The 26,204-nt window shown below is 38.1% G+C and overlaps 2 protein-coding genes across 4 annotated transcripts; both read left to right on the forward strand.

Annotated features, from left to right (window-relative positions):
• The first annotated feature begins 117 nt into the window (after positions 1–117).
• Positions 118–19,582, forward strand: LOC121655737 (CSC1-like protein 2). 3 transcript variants are annotated; one of them, XM_042010545.1, is made up of 25 exons: positions 118–372; positions 404–421; positions 4,917–5,135; positions 5,369–5,448; positions 7,537–7,578; positions 8,712–8,802; positions 8,898–8,935; positions 9,057–9,199; positions 10,273–10,324; positions 10,448–10,556; positions 10,656–10,726; positions 12,177–12,257; positions 12,397–12,520; positions 13,163–13,296; positions 13,420–13,557; positions 13,793–13,946; positions 14,169–14,275; positions 14,393–14,479; positions 14,563–14,628; positions 14,829–14,991; positions 15,503–15,608; positions 15,806–15,973; positions 16,113–16,228; positions 16,317–16,388; positions 16,482–19,582. In XM_042010545.1, exons 3-25 carry the CDS (start codon positions 4,941–4,943, stop codon positions 16,659–16,661), a joined length of 2,517 nt encoding a protein of 838 aa, XP_041866479.1. In that variant the 5' UTR covers positions 118–372; positions 404–421; positions 4,917–4,940; the 3' UTR covers positions 16,662–19,582. The 3 variants fall into 3 exon arrangements, with proteins under 3 accessions (XP_041866479.1, XP_041866480.1, XP_041866481.1); XM_042010546.1 differs by having other exon boundaries at positions 7,540–7,578; XM_042010547.1 differs by lacking the exon at positions 7,537–7,578.
• Positions 19,583–22,497: 2,915 nt separating this feature from the next.
• On the forward strand, positions 22,498–25,373 carry LOC121655723 (zinc transporter ZIP9). The gene is made up of 7 exons (XM_042010532.1): positions 22,498–22,792; positions 23,083–23,188; positions 23,446–23,613; positions 23,699–23,764; positions 24,065–24,150; positions 24,239–24,373; positions 24,474–25,373. The coding sequence occupies exons 1-7, from the start codon at positions 22,697–22,699 to the stop codon at positions 24,732–24,734; spliced, it is 918 nt and encodes a 305-aa protein (XP_041866466.1). The 5' UTR covers positions 22,498–22,696; the 3' UTR covers positions 24,735–25,373.
• The last annotated feature ends 831 nt before the right edge of the window (positions 25,374–26,204 follow it).

Genomic DNA, 26,204 nt, shown 5'->3' on the forward strand with positions numbered 1-26,204 from the left:
ACTTAGTTATGCGCGTTCACGCGATGAGCATGCAGACATGCTGTTCGCATCACACCTGCTAAAGCTTCTAGCGTTCACGCGTATATATACTCTCTATGTGACCTATTTCTACAGAATCTCAGCCCCGACCGTCGTCTGCAGTTAGACTGGTTAGGTTAGTGATAGTTGTTCAACAGGCTGGCTGACAGACAAGACATGACCGTATGTGTTCGCATGACAGTTTAATTTACTTGCTCCGTCTGATTTGGCTCAGCTATTTTTGCCGACAGTCGCTGAACTGAAATTAGTTGACAGCTGTGAGATAGCCTCCACCTGTTATTTGCTATTTAGAAAGGCTAAGTTAGCCGGCGTCATCGTTACAGTTGACTGCTAGCTCACATTAGCAAACTGACAGTTTCTGTCTGCTGTGAATCATAACAAGGTAAGTTGTTTTCCATGTCGAGCAGTTCTGAAATCTTGGTAACACCCGACAAACATGTTACATTGTACTATACAATAGCGACAGTTTGTTGGATACGTCGCTAGTAAACTTAATGGATGTTTTTAGAACAAAAAAGGACTAAGCTCATCCCGTTACCAGCGCCAGGCTAACTTATCCCAGAACTATTTGTTCCCATCGTTTTCCATCTGTATTCCTATTGGATATAATGTGTCGTTTGAGACCAGTGATTCTAATTTTTTTTTAATGTAGATGTCTATTTTTAATGTAGAACTGTTACTAGAATCCATACTTTTTATTGGGCTTGGATATCTGATTTGTTGCCATTGATCAAATGGCCGAGTTTCATCGGTTCATGGTGAAAATATTTTTCAAATGTTCGCGAAAACTGTTAGAAAATCTTATTACACAGCCTATGTTGGTAAATTGGCATGCTTAAACATAAAGACGGAGGAGGAAAAATATTAGTATAAATGTCCAGTTAGTTTATATCCTGTCATTTTAGCCTAAAGGGTAGTTTTAGGGTAAATCCCCAAATCTTTCACCTTCCACCTGTCTAGCAAACTGATTGTCGTTGTATCCAAGTTATTTTCTGTTGTATTGTATTAATCATCCTCCTGAAGTGATGAACAGTCACGTGATTAATGCTGTACGCGTTTCTGCATGTGCAGAGCTTAAAAAGAGATAAACATGAGTTGGCGGCTAGAATATGCTGTTCATGAGCCATACAGACGTGTAGAGACATTGATTAATATTGATTGAAATCTTTCCAGAAAGAAGCATCAATCTGACATTCAAGATTAAAAGCAAAAATCCCCATCAACACTAGTTTTCTGCCAATGTCTTACTGAAAACTTTCGCCTCGTTTTTTTTTTTTAAACAAGTTACCGCATTATAATAAAACGATCGTTTGCTTGTTTATTTATTTGGGGAGAATAATAAGATAAGTTGACTACAAAGGGAAGATGTATCCATCCAGAGATGTTATATGGCATGCACCTGACATTCAGACAGATAATCTTCACTTAGACTAAACCTCACTTTCATCAGACTGCTACACATATGATCATATTATTTGATAAATTACCAAAGCAGTTCATATTGAGCACTGATGTTTGTGGATCTGAAACTCTGAATCAGTCGAGGCTTTCTTTCACAGTCAAAAGATGGTCAAAAAAGGTCGTTTGATGACAGAATTCAGTTGTGGCAGTAGTAGTTTATATTAATTTCTTCCCTTATGCAGATATGAAGTAAAAAAAAAAAACTTTCAACAATAATTCAAGTGGTCAGTCCAACAGTAGAAATGTCTTACTGTCTTTTTCCACATCTCAACAACTTTTCTTTGTTCTGCATCTGATGTTAGCGTTAATATTGTGCTAATCCTATTGTTAAATCTTAGAAAAAATTAAAGATTTTACCAGAACTGCAACAAAAAACTTTTCCCTAACCAATTTTACTCTTGGAGTAATCATAATTTAGCATAAAGCTTTGATGTGATTTATGAAACCATACTTTGACATACTCAAAATCTGTGATAACTGAAGCTCAACTAGTTGTTAACGATTTACAGGCTAATGCCAGTAAAGCTAATAAGAACACATTAGCCTCACCCCCCTTTAGCATAGTTTAATGTTGTGTAGCAGTTTGTATGCATTCACATTTAAACAGGTTTTGATTTCACAAGACAAATTAGGATAATGATAGATACAAAACAGTGTTTCCATTAGTCATAGAACACCCTCATTATGCTAAGCAGTTGAACAGTATAGGTGTAAATCCATAATTTACATAGGGTCAGGCACCTTTCATGCAGGATGTATATAACAAAAACTTGACTCCTCTTTTTTTTCTCCCTCTTTTTTTAATGTTCTAATAATGATTTAAAGGCCTTGAATTACTTGGTGGAAACTGAACATTGTGTAAGTTTCTCATGTCTTTCCTGTGGTCATTTGTACTTGGCCTATTCAGCCACATTAATAGCAATAACATCAACAAGTTAAACAAAGCTAAAACTACTTAACCACTGACAGCTAATATTTGTTTGACTTGTGACAATTTAAACAAATAATGCACACGCAGACTGAAAACAGTTGGGATAAAATGCAAGGGTGCTGTTTGGCATTGTGCACGATAAACATTAGAGATGTGATGTGTTTCTTTGTTTCTTCATGCTTATTCTGTCTTTGTGTTGTCTGATATGGTCTTATATGACTAATAAGAAGAAATGACCTGACTAAATATAGCTAAATTAAGAATGCAGATGTCAATCAGACATTCAAGGAACTGATATAACAAAAAGTCTTTTCACTACAACAGGACAATCAAACCAACCAAAGCTCCCATTGTGATCCGCCATGAAATGCTAACCACATTTTTAAAATTTAATGCTGGTGCCTGCTAACTAGAGCAACACTGGATATCTGTACTAACACTTGTTTTGCAAGAATGGATGAAAAGACCTAAATAAAAAAATAGACTTTGATTATTAAGAGCCATCTTAGTGGAATGACTAGACTTTTACAAATCCCACAAGAGCTCTTATTTATAGAAAATGACAGTAACTAAATGTTTAAAATGAGTTACTATATACTAGTGTCTGCAGCAGACATAGCTTTTTATCACTTTAAATAAAGGCAGAGGGGCTACACGTTCCAAACAAGTAAATCTGATTGTAAATAAAAACAGATTTTTTTCAGACTGTCCTTGAAAAATGTTCTTTTTTGTTTATTTTAGTCATTGATCTATTTTATTTACTCATGTAATCCATTTCAGGGTTATGGAGGGGTTGGAGCCTAGCTGCCATCAGGGGAGGGGTGTCTTGGTTGTTGTTTGATGAGAAAAGAAATAGTGAAATTTGTGATTTTTTTGATTTGTGGTGAGATTTATCATTTCCTAAGATCCTTTTTGAGTTGAAAGTTGATGACGTTGCGGTTTTGCAACACATCTCTGATGTGCATGTATGTCTGTGCTTATGCTCCTAGGGTTGAGACTGGTCCATTTGAACCCTGTGGTCTCTATCACTTTATTGTTCAGCTCTGGCTGCGTCCCTCTCCAGTGATGTCACAACATTCCAGGGAGTGGATAAATGAGTTAGTGTTAGGGCAGATGAGCAGCATTGTGGATAGTACTGATAATAGTGGGTAGAAAGGCACAATATAGGAGTGCAAGAGGGAAAACACACTAGCCGGCTAGCAATAGAACTCCTACGTGACTTCTTCAAGCTTTTGGTCGGATTGTGTGAAATAATCAACCTTTGAAATGTGATCCTGCAGATTAGCCGTGGTATGTTTCTTTATGAGAAGGTACTTTTTGTCTTGAGCAGAAGCAATATTGTTGTACATCCTTTCTGCTTTAGTTGAAGCAGCAAGACTAATGATTTGCAACTTAAGGGCCAGTGTATGGGATGTGGGGGTCTTTCCAAAGCTGATGTTGATGTGTCATCAGATGACTACAGATATTGATTGGATAGCCTTACCTGAGCAATATTATTGCTTTTTGTTTCATATTTGCCTGCAGGTCATAAAATGTGACTTCATGCTTACTTACTGATCGAGAGTAACCCTGCCTGGATCATCGGATATCAAGCTTAGTTTTAGGAGGTGAAATAAGCCTAGATATATAATGCAGTCTTTATTTGTGCTGGGTGCACAGTAAAGGAAAGAGTTGTTATTCCTGAACTAGTGTGAACTCCCAAGATCTCAGAGACAGCTGCTTTGCTATTTGGCACATTGCATCAGTAGAATACAGTTCTAATATGACTTAGGGCACTTCTTGCTGCCACTGTTTGGTTCATGGTTCGCTTCCACAGATAGTACAGTTCGCTTGATGCAGTGTGAACTCCAACTGCACTCTGACACCGACCAAAGAAGTGGACTCTGGTTCTTTTGAAAGCCAGGGGTATAAGTTCACTTGCAAACACAATATCCTGTGGACCAAAATAAAGTGACATATGTCAACTGCGATAAAGCATCATAAAGAATAAGAAAGAAGTGATGCACAGTATTGTTTGGGTAGGAGGAAAAACAAAGCCAACAGTGTGTGTTAAAAAAAAAATGTATCTGTACTTCTGTAGAATTAGGAACCCCAAGACCAGAGTCCTGCACAGGTCCAATTTTACCCGAACCCATTAAATTTAGTTCTACATTTATTATATCAGTAACTCATAATATATAATGGCCATAAACAAGGAATAGAAATTTTGTAATACTTTAAAAGAACTATGTTTCCATTCTGTTGTGCATTTTATGACATAAAAAGCAGAGTTTTATATCAATAACAGAAATGCCGACCTCAGTAAGGGAGATAGCGTCATCATAAATTTTATGATTTTTATGTATGATGCAACTTTTGCATTTCTCTGCTCCCCCTCATGTCATTTTGATTGGGTTTGTTCCCACACACACCACTACAAATAAAACCAAAATGGAATAACAACAACCTGTATACTTATTGTTGTAAAAATGTCTTTTCTTCACAGCTTTTCAACATGCTGCAGTGAGTGATGTACATAGTGCTGATATTAACAATGGCCATATGGAAGGCGGAAGGATGCTCCGACGGAGAGCACTGCTTAACAGTATTAGACAATTCTACAAAAGACTACTGTTACTCAGCTCGGATACGCAGCACAGTACTCCAAGGGTTGCCTTTTGGTGGGGTGCCCACTGTCCTAGCTCTTGACTTTATGTGCTTTTTGGTGAGTATTTCTCTTAATGGCACATGAAGCCTAAAGCAGTTGTGTAAAATTCTTAATCACCCAGTGAAGTGCCAGACCTTTAAATGTTGTCTTTTCAAGGTAAAGCATTTCAAGGAAGGCTTTCTGAAATGATGAAGACTTTGAAGTAGTTATGTAACTTTTGTATTGTGGGTCTCAAATGTAAATAAAGGCACTAGAAGTGTTAACAGGCGCTATTTGCTTTGTACTTCTAGGGACTGCTGTTTGTGTTCTCCGTCTTGAGAAAAGTGGCATGGGATTACGGACGCCTTGCACTGGTGACTGACGCTGATAGGTAATGAATTATATGAAACAGTGTCACATACACACCATTTTTAAGTCAAGTTTTACCACAGTGAGGTATATTCACCATCAGAATAATTCCAGTGGTTTATCTCTGCTATCCTGCAGAACTACTTGAACATAATTTGATGTCTTGATACACTATCCTTATTATGTTTGGCAGTTTACATACAGCTGCAGGCGAATCACATGTGTTGCATCCTCTCTACAGACACCTTAGTGGGTTTACTGTGATTACTGCCCTTCGATTGACAATTCATTTACATGTAATATATGTTGGGCCGTGTAAAATCTGAGGTAATTAAGTTTATAGCTAAACTTATAGGGTAAAAACTGTTTTGTTTTTTTTTCTTTTTAGGTGAAAGCTTCTTTGATAAATTTGTATGAAATAGCTTTTGAATGTGTATTTAATGGTTTCTTTGGCATTGAAGGGAATATAAATGACAGAAACAATATCAGCCATCAGCCAAACTAACCTTTAACAGAGACATGCGTGTCGGCTTAGAGTGTTTGTAGTTGTAAGCTGTCCTTTACTTATAAATCATCAATTTAATACTCACTTTGAACCAGTGTATAATGCAAATACATCATTTTGTAATCCTGGAACTAGGATTTCGCCTTATTTATTTCTTCATAAATAGTTCGATAGCAGTTCTACTATTATAAACTGTATAAAAAGTTTTTGTTTCTTTTATTTATGGACACAGGTTGCCTGGATTCAGGTTACAAATAGCACTCTGGTGTTCAACCAGCTTAAGAAATCTGACCCTTTTCCAACACACTGATACTGTTGGCTGGTCGTTGCCACAGTTTCCTCATACATTCAGTCTACGATAGTTCATTCTTTCATTTTGCATCTTGTGTGTATGTGGAACTTTTTTCTTTTTTTTTCAGCCTTGTAACCACGTCGGCACAGCCTAATCGGGTATTTGTGCTGATGAGAGCGAACATAAATGCAGACACATTTCCCAGAAATCACTGGTCAGCTTTTTCTGAGTGACCAGTACTGAATTATTGTCCATAAACAGATATGAAAAGTACTTGGCTGTTCAATAGTCTTCTTATAAGAGTTTCATTTACTTTTCAGGAAAAAAGCGGACATCACAAGTTTGATACACCCGTCAGGAAGTCGGTGTCAGCACCTTTTTCCTTTTATGGCAACTCTGACATTGTCATGTTAGTGTCACTTGATGCATGAGATTAGGCCAGATTTCTTCTTTCTAATAGGAGGAAGAAGAAATTAATTATTAGGAGCTAATGGTAATAAAAGAGATTCCTTAGATTGATTCCCTACACAACTTTAAAGTTTGTCTGCATCCAAGCCTCATGGAATGCAGCTCATCAGATGATGTGCCGGATATATTGGGATAATTTGAGACCAACGTCTGCACGCTGATTGAATAATGGAAATAGTTGTGGAATCTGCCAAAGAGACATCTGTGAAGGACTAAATCCACTGTTCCTTTTACCCTGCCTGAGTATTAAACACGAGAGGTGATTGAGTTAGCGACAGAGATCAGAATACACTTAAGACTTCTTTAACGATGAACTCTGGCTTGACACAGTGTGTACCTACATCCCCTTGCTGTGATTGTGTGATGTTGCAGCTTCACTATTTTTGCAGCTGCGTGTGAGCAGGGAACGGGGTTACAGCTTGGTGTGAGGATGGGAGGGGGTTGGCAGCGTAGGCCACTTTTGTAACAGACAGGAAACATCGTTTATTGTCTCATTTCATTCTGCTTACTTGTAACAATAGTCTTTTAGATTCTATTAACTTCTGGAAAGTAGTAAGCCTATTAAAAAAACCTGAACATTAGAAATGTGGTTTACATTTGATGTTTATGTTGGTTGAGCTACTTAAGCCATGAGACTGAGCTAATATAATTTAAATTGTTACCATATTGTAGGACATAAATGTATTTATATGGACAGGCAACGTGTACCAGACTGAACAGAAAGCTTAATTAGTTTGCTTGAGGTGTGCTATGCTAATCTGATTTTTCTCCCAGCCTTTAGGCCAGCAGAGCCATTTCCTTTAAACTAAGCTAGATATTTTCTTTTTTTGTTTACTTTTCATCAGAAGAATGGATCAACGCTACAGCCGTCTGGATGATCGGGAATAGTATGTTATCTCACCGTATCACAGACTCACTGTCTTTTCTTCTCTCCTTTCCCGTCTATGTGGTTAACCTAACTCACTATTCTTATCCATTCTACCCAGGCCGTAGTGGGTTTCAGTCTCTTTCACTCTTGATGATTTGCATTTTCTCCTCTTTCAGGCAAGCTGCTAACCATTCTCCCTCTCCCTGTCACTCTTGTACTTCTGCTGTTGGGTATTCCTGTCCTCTTTCACTGTCCTAATCAGATCTGTGTGCTAATCTGTGTATTGACCTCTTTATGAAGCACAAACTTCTCCTATGTGAGTGCACCGTATGAGCCGCACAGACAGGATGCTTACGGGGAGAGGTAATACTTCCCTGATCTGTGGTTGCTCATAGACAAGCCCTTACATGGTCTACCTACAGTGTGTCTTGTCAGTTAGATTTGAGACGAGCTATTGCTTCTTTTTAGAGGAATGTGGGAGAGGAGGACTGATGATTCCAGCCTCAGGCTTTCTCATTTCCATCTCTTAGAGCCCTGAGTGACGTCACACTTTCATGTAGTATCGGGATCTGAAGCAATTTCAACAGAGCCAAGGCCCTCTTCATAATGTACAGTTGTGTTTAAATTGAACTGTCATGACCTCCCAGTGGGATGCAATCAAATATATGAAAAGATAACAAAGTCTTGATGTTTTTTTTATCTGAAGGGAACCCTTGGCTCTGCTGGACACACCCCATAATTCTACCTCTTGGTCATTACTGAGTTTTTTTCCTCTGTGAATGCTCTTTTTTTTGGAACCTTGTCATCCATCTTAAGTTTTTTATTCCAACCTTTCCCTAGACAGTGCTTGTGTGCTCAACCTGTGTGAAGTCTTAACCCTTAATGTCACATGAAATGACTGCAGAGATTCTTTATGTAGTATGTTGGTTAAGCTGCCCAAATCCTGTGGGTTTCTCACATGGTGAAAGCAAGAGTGAATCTCTCCAGTTAATTTCAGGGCATGTCTTTGTGTGTGGTTTGTGTTGTTATCTCTTCCACACCAAAGGTAAACCCGCTGTCTCGAGACACAGAGAACTAACATAAACTTGTAGTTTGTGGTGTGTCTGGGTAGTTATGTAGCATTGTGCAAATGTAATGTGTTTCTACTTGCAGTGTGGCTTCTGCCTTGGCATCGGATGCAACTGAACGCTATGAGCGTCTCACCTCAGTTTCAAGCTCAGTGGACATTGACCAGAGAGACACAGTAAGTGTCCTATAGCCTTTAAAGCAAAACATGCTTTAGCTGCCTATAAAAAAGTTAAAACATCCAAGTTCAATGCAAGTTCTTCATTTTTTTAGGGCTTCTGCTCCTGGCTGACTGCTATCTTCCGCATCAAGTAAGTCAACTTTCCCACAGCATGTTGGAAATGAGCTGCTGTACTACTGTTCAGACAGGACTTTGGATGTTTCTCTGTTGTGAGATGCCCTAAAATAATTGCTGCTTTATTCTTTCTGAAGGGATGAGGAGATAAGAGAGAAGTGTGGCGAAGATGCAGTACATTACTTGTCCTTTCAGCGGCACATCATTGGCCTGTTGGTGGTAGTGGGCGTGCTCTCTGTGGGCATCATCTTGCCTGTTAACTTCTCAGGAAACCTACTAGGTGAGCTGTTTGGAACTTAAATCCTCGAAAAATTGTGTTTCTTTAACATTCTAACGTTTTTTACCTCAGATTTTTTTTTGATCAAGCTTTATTTGTATAGCTGTTTTCAGACAAAATTAATTCAAAGTGCTTAAACCAAAGCAACCAGGTTCAAATGTATACACATGAAGAAACAAAACAAGTTAGAACAAAAAAAAGAACATAATAGAGTGCATAAAAACAAAAAGCAGCTTCAGCATACAGGTTAACCATTTACTAGGTGATGCCACATTATCACTATTGTTTGTTTTTTCTGCTTTATCTTGTATCTGTTGTTCCCCCTAGACTAAAACTTCTTGTGAGCAGATTACGAAGCCTTGCAGTGTTCTCTGCAGTTTTATATAAGACATGTACACAGCTGTATAACCTCAAGGCATATATTATTCCTTAAAATAATAACATAATATAAATGTTATTTAAGAATTATATTTAGAGACCCCAGGAAGAATAGCTGCAGTGCAGCGTTTTGCTGTCTTTAATAGGGATCCTTATAAATGAAATGAGAATGTACAAATGCTAAATTTGAGATTCCTTTTCCCTCTTATGACTTCTTTCATGACATTGGTGCTGTGCTTCAGATGAATGCTGTTAGCTAGCATACACATCTAAAGTATTTTTAATTTAGTTAGCATAAGAATATTAGTGGGGTAAACTGAATGTAAATTAGCTGTGTTTTCTCAAACTATCGGAGCTGCATGTGAGCTAAAGGTTTTAAAGACACACTGTTTAGTGCAAGACAAATGTATGTATACAGTATGTTAGAATTATTTGAGGAGAAAAAACCTTGTATTAAAATATAAAAGTGCAGATAATCTGCTCTAAAGCAACATGTTAGTCTGTGTTTCCTTTTTACTTTGCGCTACCTTCAGACAGAACACATTTAATGGGAAATTATTGCACTAACTGGTCCTTCTTCACCATTTTAAGCTATGCTCCATATTCACAGCTGTGTTGCTTGCAGTGCCATACAGGGGCAGCCTTTCAAACAACTGATTGTCTTGTTCATTTTGTTTTCGTTTTTTCTTTTTCTACAGAAAACAATGCCTATAGTTTTGGGAGGACCACTATCGTAAATCTGGATGCAGAGTGAGTAATACTTAATCTGTTCACTTGTTAAGCATAAACTGTACTGTAGAGATATAAATGTAAGGTTTTTAGTTACCATTGCTATGTCTAAAACATATTTTACCTTTTCTGTTATTTTACTAGTAATGCACTATTGTGGCTGCACACCACCTTTGCGTTTCTCTACCTGTTACTAACAGTGTACAGTATGAGACGGCACACATCCAAGATGCACTACAAAGAAGATGACCTGGTATGAGTTCCTTTAAAAAGTGTTGTAAATTACATTTCTGTTTTTCTGTTGGCCTATATCTTGTTGATGATCTCTTTCTGTCTTTCCATTCCCATGTAGGTGAAACGCACTTTATTTGTCAATGGCATCTCCAAATATGCAGAGGAGACTGAGATAAAGCAACACTTTGAGTAGGCATCCTCATGCTTATTTTTCACTGATGCCCCTTTCTCTGTAGCTGCTTTTTACAGAGCATACACTGATGTGGCAGAAAGCTGTACCGTTACTATATTAAGATGTATGAGAGCCATACCTTTTCCTCATTTATTCTGTTCCTTATGGCTGGGATCAGACTGTGATAGTCTGATTGTCGCCTTTGTGCATTTATAGATTAATTTATTTTTGCTAATTGGGCTGAACTGCTGATCTCCCCACCGCATCTGTATCAGCCAATAGGTTTTTCTTTTTGGGTTTTGGCGCTCCAGAGGCTGGCCCACCAGTCTAGCCCATTTTTCATTCATGAGAGACTAAAAGTCATTATGTAGAAGCTGAGCGGAAGCAGATGACGTCTTCTGAATCAGTGTTTTTCCACCAGAAAATGGTGAGCGGGTTTGCTTTGCTGCGTGTCAGCTCTGAGCCGGGAATTAAATCAGGACCTAAATCTTAGTTCTCCTAGATTCAGGAGTAGGCCTTTACAGCTGAGGGAAATCAGTATGTTAAGTTGGTTTATTCACTTCTTCTGCCCACCTTTGTGTAGACAAGGTAAGATTAACTTTGGATTACTCAACTATTTTCTTGTTTTGGTGCCACATCGTGCGTCTGTTAGAAAGCCCGAAGTGAAGGTTTTTATTACTTTACTTTTGGATATAAAAAACCAGAACAAACTGGATGTTAATGAAATGTGGAGCAGATTTATTTTTTGACTGAACTGAATTTTTGTTTTCTGAATGCCTGACTGCAACTGAACTTGTGTGTGTGTGTGTGTATGTATGTATGTATGTATGTATGTATGTATGTATATATATATATATATATATATATATATATATATATATATATATATATATATATATATATATAATATGTCTGTATTTGTGTAGTCATGTTTCCTCATGAAATTGGTGTTGGGTTTTAAAAGGGTGTTTAAACGTTCTATTGCTTGCAGCCTTTGTGAGGTATTACATGGTGTATAGTAAAGTCTCAAGACAAAGAAAAGACATAAAATCTTATTGTAAGGTGAGAGACCTGGCTGGCACCCCAAGTTGAAAATAAAAGACCTAAAACACCTGGGTTAAACCGTCACAAGACAGTGGCAGGTCTATGCGTACAATTGTCTGTAATAGAAGCCAGATGAGAATAATCAGGCAAGTCATGTGCCAGGATGATCTAAAACTAAGGATGGTTGTTTAACTCAGCCAAATATCATTAGCCTAAATTTCTTCCTCTGCTGCAAAAAATATCCCACACTTGAAGGCAGTTTTAAGTAAAAGAGCATCGTTTAACTTTTAATTGTGTGGACAGATCTACTGTCAATACACTCTTATGAATGACTTTGTGAGCACTGTATGTCTGCATTTGAACTTTTTTTTTTTTTCTAAAATATTGTCTTTCACCTTTCCCCATCTTCCTCTTCTTTTATAGGCAGGCATATGAAAACTGCTCTGTACTCGAAGCTCGCATCTGCTACAACGTGGCCAGGCTTATGTATCTCAACTCTGAAAGGTGTCAGTGTTTTACCAACAAAAGAGTGTCTGTGTTTGCCCATTTGATGATTTTTTTTTTTTTTTTTTTTTTTGGTGGTGAGGGGGTACTTGTGGAGTCTGTTTTTAAACATCCAATGTTACTATTTTCTTAAAAACAGGAAGAAGGCAGAGCGAAGCAAGAAGTTTTTTATTGACTTGCAGACAAGGCAGCATATTACCACCATGATCAACCCAAAGCCTTGTGGACACCTCTGCTGTTGTGTCATTAAAGGCTGCGAACAGGTCAGGAAGACATATTGTAACTTTATCTAGGCACAAAACTTTCCTAATATTTATAATACTGTTCTTAAAACATTCATTTACACATTTTCACTTGCCAAAACCAAATATTTTTTACCAAATGACTTGGTATTAAATTCATTTTTGCATTACTAACATGTAGTTATGCCACCTGTTAGTTTATATATAGTGATAAGATCATCTGACTAACACAAGTCAGAGGTTGGATAAGAAAAACAAGATTACTGTAAATATGACAGCAGCGTAAATGAGGAAATTACATGATTCCTGTTGGTGATTCCATTTCAGCCAAAAAAAAAGCCTTTGTATATGTGTGTGTGTATACACTACCGTTCAAAAGTTTGTGGTCACTTTGCCATGGGATTCAATAGGGAAGTGACCCCAAACTTTTGAACGGTAGTGAGTGTGTATGTGTGTGTATATATATATATATATATATATATATATATATATATATATATATATATATATATATATATATATATATATATTAAAAAAACAACCCGTATGTACCTTTAGCTAGTAATAATTCAGTAGCCTCTAAAAAGGAGGAAAAAACTCAACAATGGTTAAGAAGAAATAAAGAGAATAATAAAGCCTTGCTTCTTTTTTCATCCTTCATAGGAAGAGGCTGTGAGCTATTACACCAAATTGGAAGCACAACTAAAGGATGACTACAGGAAGGAGAGAGAGAAGGTTAACAGGAAACCTTTAGGGATGGCCTTTGTCACCTTCCAGAATGAGTCCATTACTGCCATGTAAGTACATTCACACATGATAAGATAGTGGAATATGTGTATTGTTTTTTTTTTTTTTTAACTAATTCTTTTGCTCTCTGCTTACTGTAAAATCTGTTTGTCTGGATGGATGTCTCCTCTTAGAATTTTAAAGGACTTTAATGCTTGCAAGTGTCAGGGCTGTTACTGCCGTCGCGAGCCTAAAAGCTCTCAGTTCAACTCCAAGCTGCACACACACAACTGGACTGTCAGCTATGCTCCGGATCCACAAAATGTTTACTGGTAAGAACACGCATTGAAAACAAAGGGTACATTTTGATCAAATAAGAACACTGCAGTCACAGAATAGTTGATTTGCATTGATTTTAATGTCACATTGAGAAATCACTAGACTCCAGCTTATTTAGCAAAGACTGTCTAATGTCTGACAACGTATTGGTTTTTTTGAGCTGCAGTATCAGTTTTCTTGGCCAGCTGTGTCCATAACTGCGGGTGTTATAACCTTTTTTCCCAACAGGGAGCATCTGTCAGTGGGAGGATTCTCCTGGTGGCTCCGCTGCCTCGTCATCAACTGTGTCCTCTTCCTTCTCCTATTCTTCCTCACCACCCCCGCTATCATCATCTCCACCATGGACAAGTTTAATGTCACCAAACCAGTGGAGTACCTAAATGTGAGCGTTTTACATTTTAAATGCTGTTATTAGTTTCATATCATACATTATTTGCCATACAAGAACATCTCATTCTGTCTTTTATTAATGCAAAAATAGTGGGAAAAGTTTGTCATCACAATGAGATGGAAAAGACTTGGACAACATTTATGTCCATTCCATAAAAAGCTCTTGGGTTTTATTTTAAGACAAATATCTGCATCTCTTTGATCTGGCCTCCAGAATCCAATCATCACCCAGTTCTTCCCCACCCTCCTTCTGTGGTCTTTCTCCGCCTTACTTCCTACCATTGTCTATTACTCTGCCTTCTTTGAAGCCCACTGGACCCGGTAAGAACGTCATTTTCTCCATTTAATAGTTCTGCTGGCTTCACTCCCATTTAATGTTTAAGATGGTTGAATGTGCTGCATGGGTTATATGTGTAAATGCTGTGTTTGGTCATACAGGTCAGGAGAAAACAGGACCACAATGCATAAGTGCTACACTTTCTTGATCTTTATGGTTCTGTTACTGCCCTCCCTAGGACTCAGCAGGTATAACATATTTGGTTTTTTTCTGCCATGCAACTCAATGAAATGTAACATTAACCTTAACTAATGTGTGGGTTTTTTTGCAGTTTGGATGTTTTCTTCCGGTGGCTTTTTGACAAAGGATTCTTGTCACAGGCTACAGTGAGATTTGAGTAAGTAGCAGACTGCTAAGGAGGTTTTAGTAGGAGTTTATTAAATACAGGTGAAAAATGAACATTATATATTTAGGCTGTAATTTATTATATATATATATATATATATATATATATATATATATATATATGTGTCATAATGATTTTTAAGAGTCTGAATTGATTCCTCACTGATGTTGTCCTGATACGTTGCTCTGTAGGTGTGTTTTCCTCCCTGACAATGGAGCCTTCTTTGTGAACTATGTCATTGCATCCGCATTCATTGGTAACGCTATGGACCTGCTGAGGATCCCTGGTTTATTGATGTATATGATCCGCCTCTGCCTGGCTCGCTCCGCAGCCGAGAGGAGGAATGTTAAAAGGGTCAGTGTTAACCCCACGAGTCCTTACTTGACTTTAGTATAACAGTAGTCGTTCTCATATGTGAGCATCTTTTCTCCAGTTGAATGGGAAACCAGCTGTATCACTGGTTCCAGGAGAGTAACAGTGAATTATGAGCTTGCATTACTGGTTTAATACTCAGCTGTACCAAGCATCTTGTTTTTGGTCATTCAGAGTTGTACTGAAATGATAAGCTAATTAACCTATTTGTAAATTAACTGAAGAAATACACTCATTGTTCAAGTAATTGTTAAATTACATCAAGTAATTTGTATCATCGCAGACTATTTTTATTTCTAGTTCATGATCATAAAGTTCTTGTTTCTGTATCTTGAGAGTCTTAAATCTGCACCATGGTGTGCAGTAGCTAGTAGTTAAAACAATGTTCCTTTTCTGGCAAAGTAATCTATCAAAGAAAAAAAAACACTGCAAATCAGTACTGACAATGGCTATTATTTTATTTTTATTTATTTATTTATTTTTGTCTCCGTAGCACCAGGCCTATGAGTTCCAGTTTGGTGCAGCCTATGCCTGGATGATGTGTGTCTTCACTGTGGTCATGACCTACAGCATCACCTGCCCAATCATTGTCCCTTTTGGTGAGTTCTGCTGTTTGATTACCCCGCTGGGTCAGGCTTGCTTTAAATCAGCATTGTTCACTGATTAAATGATTGCAGCAGATACATACATAGGGCAGGCAGCATACAGTGGTTCTGTTCTTTGTCCACAGGCTTATCAATAAGACTTTTATTGGATTAGTTGTGCTGATTTCCTTGTCTCTCTCGTTCCTGTGCAGGGCTGATGTATATGTTGCTAAAACACCTAGCAGACAGATACAACATGTATTATGCCTATCTGCCATCCAAACTGGACAAAAAAATCCATTCTGGAGCTGTCAACCAAGTAGTGGCCGCACCCATTCTTTGTCTCTTTTGGCTCCTGTTCTTCTCCACTGTTCGTTCAGGTAACCTACAGCTCCATCTATTGGACATTACCGGGGCTACACACCTAAATATTATTCAGTGTTTATCCCTCTTTGCCTTGAGTCATAATGAAGAACACAAGGCCATTAACTAAATATATTTTTGCTTTCCTTCCCTCAGGGTTGGCTGCTGGAACATCCATATTTACCTTTGTGGTTTTAATCCTAACAATCATCATTTGCCTCTCTCATGTCTGCTTTGGACACTTTAAGTATCTAAGTGCTCACAACTACAAGGTTACAAGACTTTTATTTATTTATTTTCTTAATTCTCCTACAAGGATTTCACACCTTACTCATGCTGGTTGTGTGTTTTCTGTACCAGATTGACACCGAGGAAACTGACAGTGTGGAGAATGGACGCCCAGTGTGCTCCTCTACTATCACTAAGTCAGCGGTAAGTTTCCATTTATTTTATGCTTGATATCTTTAACCTGAATTGGTTATGACATCTAAACATTCTTTTTTTATTGCACATTTTCCCTTACAGCAAATGTACATTGCTCAAGTACTTCAAGACCCAAATTCAGAGGAGGCTGGATCAGGAAGCAGTGAGGATGACGGCCAGGGGTCCTCGCAGGACGAGGAAATAATCAACGTTGAAAACGGCTTGAATGAGGACTTCCAGTCAGGTGAAGATAGCCTCATTGATAATGAGGTGCGGCACTGATACTGCCAGAAACTGGGAAATATAAACAAAACAAAAAAAAAACCTTAAGTTGAACTTGATGAGTGCACTGAAAATGTGAATTTAAAGTGGAACTGAACCAACGGTTCTCCAAAGCATCTCATCCTCCATCGAGGGACCTTACACTAACATAAGCACATTGTGTACTAAGGATTAAATAGATTGTCTCTCAAGGACATCGTCTTCTTTAGGTCTCATGAAATCACATCTTCTATGAACCTGCAGTGGGAATCTACAAAATGTGGGCAACAGCATCCTTTTGCCCCAACAGCCGAGGCACACCCCAAGTCACCTCATATGAAAGAAGACATTAATGCACAAATGAAGAGTTTCTTGCCTTTTCTTGTAAGGGGAGTGATGTAAACTGCATTTCTTTAACATTATTGCACTTGAATGAAAGAACCTGTAAGTTCGAGTTTCATAAAGGTACTGCAGTATGGCATGCAAGTTCAAAGCATTGAAGGGCCCTCCCCATAATCCTTTTCCAGTACCTAACTGTCTGCATTAGATGCTTCTTTTGAATAAGCATCTTATAAGAGACAAAAAGAGGAGATTCCATGTCAACAGATGGCTTAGTTTGTGCAGATGTGATGGTCTTCAGTGATTCTTTTGTAGAAGCCTTTTAAGAAAAAAAAGAAAAAAACATTTCCTACTAACACTCCAGAGTGCTTTGACACTACATAGCTACATAACTCTGGATTTGTAACGTAAGCTTTTTTGACTTAGTATTTATTTGAAGGCATGGATTTATGTTAAATGCTATCCAGCTTAATATTCCTCTAAACTGTGTAATTCATATCTTGGCACACTACATTGTTAAAATGCTCTAAATGGTGTTCAGTCTTTGAGCCTTTGTTGAGACTGTTGGTGGTTTGCTGCTACTGTTGCTGCCCCCTGTAGGGGGAAATCTTTGCACGGCTGTTAAAGGAGGACTGGAGGTTGAGAGCCTGTGGATCCTTTTGTGTTGATCAGAGCAAAGGCCTTTTTTGTTTTTCCTGGATCAGTTTCAGATGACACTCAGTGCAACTGGTTCTTTATCTACTGTTTTCATTTAAATCGTTTGTTGATGTTTACGTCTAAATGTAGATATCTTGAAGTAAGATCATTCTAAGTGGCTGTCATTAGGATGATTTTATGATTCATAAAAGCTATTAGTCCTCTGTCAGGCCCTCTTCAGTGCTAACATGTAGACATTTCATCATATTAGCATATTGCAAGTACCTGTAGTCATAGAGCATTGATGCAGTTTCCCACTTGTCAGATCGTTTAACTCAAATTGGGTCATTTTTGGAAAACATATCAAGTATTTGCTTTACAGGAGAGTTAAGCAGTTATAGCTAATGACCAGTGAATGAGCTCTAGATCTGCTTATCCTCTAAACATGTCGTTATTAAGGAAAGAGAAAACCAGGAATTTATTAATTTAGCTGCTTCACGAGTTTTGAGTTGTGCACATCCATATCTATAAGGCCTCTGTCATATCAGTAGACATGTACACAACTCCATGCAGATTCAATACTTAAGATATTCCTGATCTGCCTCAGTCATATGAACCAGCTTTTTTGTTTTACTCTAATATGCAAACACTAAATAAGTTCTTATGAGGAAAGTAGTGCCCACATTGTTAGTATCTCACTCAGGATTTCTCTAACTTGTTGTCGTATTAACTTCATGTCTGCCTTAGTCAAAACACTACAGCTGCCCCTTTAATCACAAAGAATATTTTTTGTACAGCAACACAAAGCAATTAGATTTCAGTCTACCACTTGTTCTATTTTATGGTCTCATCTGTTCAAAGGACATTGTTCAGTGATGACCAATTAGTATTATTTAACATAAGAAACCATACTACTTCGTAAATCACTGTAGAAAATAATGCACTAATCATTCTGTCACTTATATGACTGACAAAGAGGAGTGTACTGCTGTGGGAGCAGCTGCAAGAAAAACAACTGGAACTTAAAAAGTTCCAATTGGCACCACACATGAGAATGTCATTATGGTACTTACAAGAGAATTGTTCGACACTGATGCATTTGGTGCTCTTCTAGTCATGATTAGGTGATTTTTTTTATTATCATTATTAGTTTTTTTTTTTTTTTTTTACCTCTTCACTTTTATACCTCCAAAAAAGTCTGTAAATCTCTGAATGTGTCCTGTGTAACTAACAGATTCTGTCAGGCCCTGAGGGAGATACTTAAAATCAGAGCTGTCTATAACAGCTCCTGGTTTTAAGCACTGAATGTAGATTTATGCTACAAGTTCTGGTTAGATAAACGTAGCCTCGGTAATAGTGTGACTGCTGCATTAAAACAGCTTTGAATGGTTCTCTTACTAACAAGGAATTTAGTTTTTTTTTTTTTATACTGTATAAGCAACGTAACTGGTGTCCAGTCCAGTGTCAGGGCTTTTTTTTTTTTTTTTTTAAAGTATACTCGAGATCTGCAGTTGTCAATGGGATACTTAGCAACAATATCAGGTAGTCTTTTCTTAATTGTAAGCCTCTGTGATGATTTGTTTTCTTGTAGATTATCTTTATTAACTATTAATAAACAGCTGTGAGTTACTGGAAGCAAATGCATAGTTTTTGTCAGCCACCAAGCCAACACATGCTACTAACTTGTATTCAGAAAGGATAGTAAAATGTTTCTGCAAGTCAAAACTGCATAGCTAGAATGTGTTTTTTTTTTTTGTTTGTTTGTTTGTTTTTTTGTAATCTTGTCTTTTTAGTTTCATATTTCTGGATAGGAAGATTAACAATAGCAGATCTCTGCAACTGACTGTTTCATTTGATCATTCTCTCTAACGGGCCGTTTGTACAGCAGATATCAGCAGATATGTGTTGTGTATATATCATATATCCATGCTTCCCCTGAGCTCTTTGAACAATAAATCTGCATTTAACCAAGTTTGTTGAGAACAAGTGTTTCTGTTCAACTTTCCCTGGTACAGCCATGAATGAATGAAACCAAGGCAGTAAAATCATGGGGGAGGTGTGTCTGTAATAGTGTACATGAGTGTGCTTACTTGTGTGCGTGCGTGCGTGTGCATAGTGGGTTTTAAGTGAGCCTGTGAACTTTATCCCAGTTCCTTTCTCCAGTCTCTGCTACCAGATGATAGTTGGGCGACCCTAGGAGCTGATCCAGGAAAAGTTCTCACCCCGAGAAGATGGTAGGGGGGTGGATGGGGGCAGAGCATCCATCTGCATAACATTTCCAGGAGAACTTGATAACCAGCCATCCAAGGCCACTACAGGAAGCCAGATTAAGATAACAGCATTTGTTTTGGTTCAGGCTAGAACATGTTTCGTCTGCCTTGAGTCTTTCAGTGGTCTCATTGGCTCCGAATTTTGGGTCAATTTCCACCTAGCCGAGCCGACAACTTCTCCAAGTTGGTGTCCACTAGAAGGTGACACGGGAGTGCATTATTACTCCTGTCCCATCCCACTCCCACAGAAAAAAAAAAAATCTTGTCCCGTCCCAAACCTGGGCCAAAGCAAAAGAAAAAATCCTGTCCCGTCCCAATCCCGATAAAAATTACTCCCGATCCCATCCCGCTCCCATTTTCTTTTATTTATTTATTTATTTATTTAGAATTTGATTAAATGTTCTCACCCTTCTTTTTTTGACCAGCTAAGTGTTTCTAGCTTTATTTTAGTGGTAAATTACAATTAGCCTATATTTAAAAAAAAAAAAAAAAAAATGTAACAGTAGCCTACATGGTTCACACCATGTCTATGTGCCGGTGGCCGCCGACAGTGTCCGAATTTTGCGACACACCAGGAAACCGCCCGCTCCAAACAGCCGAAACCCAGTTATCATGAATCCGAATGTGTAGATATCCTCTGCATCCTCCACGGAAAGTATCAGCAGACACATGACCTCCCACACCCCCCAGGAATCCATCACGTATCCAGCCGCGAACATTCCGCCAGGACAAGCGGGCTCCCCCACGCCCGTTTTTTGGTTCGAAATGTATTAAAGAAGTATAACATGTACACTGCTAAATACAAACTTAGGAACATTCTTCAAGCTCTCGGCCCTTGGAAACAAAAGTTATCTGTACATTAAATTGAAACTTTTATCTGTCTCAAATCATGCTCTTAATTTTCTTGAACTGCTTCGGTTCATTGAGTCTTGCAAGTATTGGTTGACCTTGGGTCTTAGTTCTTTTATTTTTCAGCCATTCTGCTGAAGATTTGCTAGTTTGTTTTGGATTATTGTCCTGTTGCATGACCCAGTTTCAGCCAAGCTTTAGTTTCCAGAAAGATAGTTTTACATTAAACTCTACTATACTTTATTATAAATGGTTCATGGTCAACATAAGGTGCCCAGGTCACGTGGCTGCAGAACAAGCTCTAATCATCAACCCCTCATCAGTGTGTTTGGCAGATGGTATGCAGTGTTTGTACTGATATAGGCTATATATATATATATATATATATATATATATATATATATATATATATATATATATATTCTGGTTCTGTTTTTGGGTCTCATCTGTCGAAATGACTTGCTATTTTAAGGTACAACTTTGCAAAACTTGCGATGCTGTCATGTTCTTTTTACATAAGAGGATTACTAAACCTTTTTATTAAATGTCATACTTGTTCAGTCTTTATCTAATTGTGTTATTATAAATTTGTACGTTTAACATACTAACAGAGGCCTACAGAGTCTGAAATGTAGCTTTTTATCTTTGGTCCCCTTTTTTTTGAGTTTCTTCAAGGATGTCACAGTCAGGTGTTGGAGAAAACTTGATGGGATGCCCACTTTGTGAAGACTGGTAACCATCTTAAACTTTTTCCACTTGTGAATAATCTTTTTTGCTGTGGTGTGATGGACTCATAATTGTTCAGATTTGGCCTGCTAACCCTTCACAGAGAGGGGCACCATTAGTTGCTTTTCTTAACAATATTGCTGATTTCTTCCATCCTTAGTATTGTGCTAACACACCTGAATGCTTTAGAACATCAAACTATCTCAGAGAACTGGAATTTAAGGTGGATATAGCTTTAGTTTCCTGTAAATTAAGACAATTGAATGCATTACCAATGTAATAATGTTATAATCTGAATTAAGTAAAAAAAAATTAAGCTGTGAAAATCTAAAGCATTTCAGGAAATTAAATATTACTGAAGTTTGTGGACTTAAATATTTGATTATTTAAGAATTTGCCTTTTATGTATAATATGTGATCAGTAGCTTATGGTGACTTAGACAATCAAATGGTAACTTTTACCTGCTGCTACATTGCAGAGATCAGACAAGCACCCTGACTGTATAACACATTATGTTCTAGTATTTACAGAGATGCTGTAATTATGATCATAGTGACTGTTTTTGCCGTGTTCCAAATATACGCTCAAAAAATTATTTTACACTATGCACTTTGATTTATAGGTTGCGATATTGGTGGTTTGCAACACATTCAGCCATGCCATGTGAACTAAAACTTCACAATACATGAACTGCAGCACCTCCACTGAGAGCACTGCAACAAATGCAATTTGGCTATAAACAGCACAGAGACCATATTTAGTATGAATGGAGTCTGAGTTGGTGAACAAAAAGCACAGTGCAGACTTGCTCAGAAAAAGTTCAATTATATGGTCCGTAAATTGTGGATCCCCTTTAATCTCTATGTGATATGGAGTAAACTTTGCAATACAAGACGATAGAGTTAGAGTTAAGTCTAAGTGTGGAATGATTTATGTTAGGGACGTTGTATATGGGATAGAAAGAGTGGATGAAGGAGGAAGGAGGGAAGGGTTGGATGGGGGCGGGGGGAGATAGTCTCTGGAGTCCGACAGAGGGAAGTACAGCTGCGGTGCGAAGGAGGAGGGACACGGAGGTGCGACGTGGAAAGGCAGACTGCCGCTCATGTCTGCCTTGTAAACAAATTAAATCTGGCGGCAGGATGAGAACAGACTGTCGGCTCTCAGTTGGATTTAATATTAAAATGAGGTATATCTGCAAACAGAGTCACCACTTGAGTTAGGAAGAAGTCGTCGCCATGGACGGGGGGTTGACCATTACTTTAATATCCGTGGCGATGTTTGTAGGCTCCTTTTTACTTGGATTCATCCCGCTATTGTTCACACTTCCTCAGGTAAGTCTTTTTCTTCTTATTCTTCTTCTTCTTCTTTTTTTTACATTAAGAAATCCAAGCAGGCAGATTTACAAAAGTCAGTCTGTGTCCGCTGTTTCTGTTCTACTTGTGTCCGCCTCACAAGGATGTTCACCTCATAAAGCGTTTTTATAACTTCCTATGAAATAATCTTACTGAAGTTTTGTTCATTGGCAGGAGAATTTGTCTGGTAAGATATTGGGTGGAGGCGGTGTGGTGGTTATAGGGAGGTTTCCCAGTCATCTGCTATAATAATATGTGTATCTTTGCAGAAAAGCTTGCAGCTTGTCTCCAGTCTGGGGGCAGGTTTGCTTTGTGGGACAGCACTTGCCATCACCATCCCTGAAGGTGTGGGGTTATTGGAGGATTCATGGAGAGGTGAGCTCAGCATGAAAACTTCAATGAACCAGACTCACCTCTCCCCAGACCAGTCCCTTTTGTTGTCTTGACAACAGATGCAATACAACCCACTCAATCTAATTTAAATGAGTGTTGTATTGTAGCCCCTTGAAATGACTGATGATGTACGACCTGGAGATGAAAGCAGGATTGTGGGTCTGAATACATGCATCCTTTTTGTCTTTCATATGGAATTGATCAAAAGATCTTCCTGTCTTTTCATCTTCCCTTTCCAGCATCATCCTCCTCCTCTGATGTGCCTTCCTGTCTGAATGCCAGTGACAAAAATGCAGCCTCCACAGATGGAAGTCCTCCACCTCGGTTCTACATCGGGGTGGCTTTAACTTTTGGGTTTACCTTCATGTTTGCTGTTGATCAGATCGCTAGTTACTTTTCCACACGTGGCAAGTTGGCTGAATTCTCACATTAGTTTCTGTTTGCAATGGGAGCGCTCCATGATATTTTATATTGATCACCTGATTTTTTCAGATCAAACAACACAAACAAATACCGTCCACATCACAGCCACACTGGGGCTGGTCATTCATGCTGCAGGTATGATATACAGTCAAACTTCCCTTGTATGTCTCTACTAACTTGTGTATGCTGGAGGCACAAGGAATTCCAGGTCACAAGAATGAAAAATTCCCAACAAAACACAGTTGTTCATGCCCTCATATGACTTAGCATGTGATTGCTTTACTGTTTGACCCTTGTATGTTTCAAATGACTCAATCTTTCTAAACTTTTAGCATAGACTGAAGACATCAAGGCTGTAGTCACAGGAAGTGGAAATTTGACATCACTTACCAATTATATGTTGTAATGATTAATGAAGCTTCTTTTTACATTTAGCTGATGGATTTGCTCTGGGGGCTGCTGTGGCGACAGGCCAAGTGACAGTACAGGTCATAGTATTTTTTGCTGTCATTTTGCACAAGGTGAGAGAGTGTTATATTATATTTACGGATCACTAACAAGATATAATGGAGCTGATGTTGACACCTGCCTATCTTTCTTGTCTCCTAGGCTCCTGCAGCTTTCGGCTTGGTCTCCTTTCTAATGCACGCGCGCCTGGAAAAGAAGTACATTCAGGGACATTTGCTGGCCTTTTCAGCTGCTGCACCTATAATTGCCATCAGTTCTTACTTCATATTACATGCCGTAAGAGCACACATCAGCCATGTAGCATTATATTCCAGCGATTTTCCAATGCCAGTTGCAGATTCTGCTTTATTTGATTCGACTTGTGTTGTGTCTGCAGTCTGGAGGTTCCTCTCAGAACCAGCTCAGTACAACAGGTGTGGGAATGCTCTTCTCAGCGGGGACTTTCCTTTACGTGGCCACAGTGCATGTCCTACCAGAGATCACTAGCAAGAGGACAGAACAAACTTCTGCTGATTTCCAGCAGCAGGCTGGAGCAGAAACCCACCAGCAGCAACACCTGGGACTCATGGAAAGCTTCACTCTTGTCCTTGGTGTGGGGCTTCCAGTAGTATTGGCCCTTGGACTGCATGACGACTAAGAAGGGAACACTGGATTGGTGGAGTTTCATGCACTGTGAACGCCTGTCTACTACAATAATGTACTACGTAAATATGGCATACTTAGAATACAAAATGTGCCTTAGAAAGAAGTTTATCTTGTGCTCTGATTTCAGTGAAACTCACCCTCGAGTCTGGGTATTGTATGTGTATCCACAGAGATTTCAATTTGGCAGAGAGAATAAGAAAACTAATATTCTCAGTTTACTGAGTTTCTATTACAAGCAAACAAAAGGAGTAACTTTGGTTGTCAAAGTCCTACAGGGACTTGCCAAATTTAAATGAAATTCAAGTCACTGGATAGATTAACAGGAAGAACAGCCAAATAATTCAACACTGTTGGAAAGATAATATGAAATCCAGGTCAAAAAGGTTTTACACATTTTTTTAAGGTGAGACTTTTTACAATCTGTCTGACAAAACATTAGTGAAACAACTGCAAGGATGCAGAGTATGTCCAAAAATGTCTGTAACATGATATGTCACATGGAAACAGCAGAGTCCTTTCTGTAAGAACCAGGATGTAACTTTTAATGACTGCTTCTCTTTAAGTTTCTTCTTTAGAGTACACAGATGATGAAACATAGGATAGAGGAAATTAAAAAAATGTTTTGTGTTTACAAGTGCCTGCTTTTGATTAATTTGTGATTCATTTTTTTATGGTCAAAATCCTGTAGTACGAGTCTGTTGTCAGCGACCTGGCATTACTGAATATTGGTGTAAGAAGAAGGATGTTTCATTAAATCTCTTACATTCAGAAAAGTTTAAAATGAGGAAGTTTTACAGTTCAAGTTTATTCACTTAAACATGATACAACATATCCAAGTTCTACTTTAATAAAATCTAACCTATCTATATACTAAACATAATTATATGACAGTCGGGTTATTGATTGTCCTCTGCATATTATCACAAGATTTAGAGCTAAATTCACACTTGTTTAAAACTGAAGGACTAATGAAAACTGGAAATGAGCAAAAAGGGTCAAACAATTTAAAAAAAAAAAGAAAGAAAAACCTACATTGAGATATAGTAATTGGTTGACACAGTAACCCTTGTCAGACTTCCAAAATGAGTAACATGGCGATCAACTGAACATTAACTTTTATTCTCTTGTTTACTCTCTACTGGTTCCTTACTGGCTGCCATGTCAGCGTTCAGTTTAACCCTAACCTGAATGGACTCATAACTTCCTGAATGACAAAAACCAACCTGCCGATACAAACTAAGCACGAGCTGAAACAAACAAATGAGCATGTATGAATGATTTGGTAATAAGTTTCCAGCTTTAGGGCCTAGAGCTCTTCAAAGATTTTTTTTTTAAACAGACAAAATCTCAGGCACATTGACTAGGACTAGTGTGTCATTTTGCTTCTTAAATCACAGCTCATGTTTTTAACATCCTCCAGTACCATAGAAATTCAGGTGAAACCAGCTGTAGTGCTCCATGA

The sequence above is a fragment of the Melanotaenia boesemani genome, chromosome 16 (assembly GCF_017639745.1).
Source record: "Melanotaenia boesemani isolate fMelBoe1 chromosome 16, fMelBoe1.pri, whole genome shotgun sequence".
Lineage (NCBI taxonomy): Eukaryota > Metazoa > Chordata > Actinopteri > Atheriniformes > Melanotaeniidae > Melanotaenia > Melanotaenia boesemani.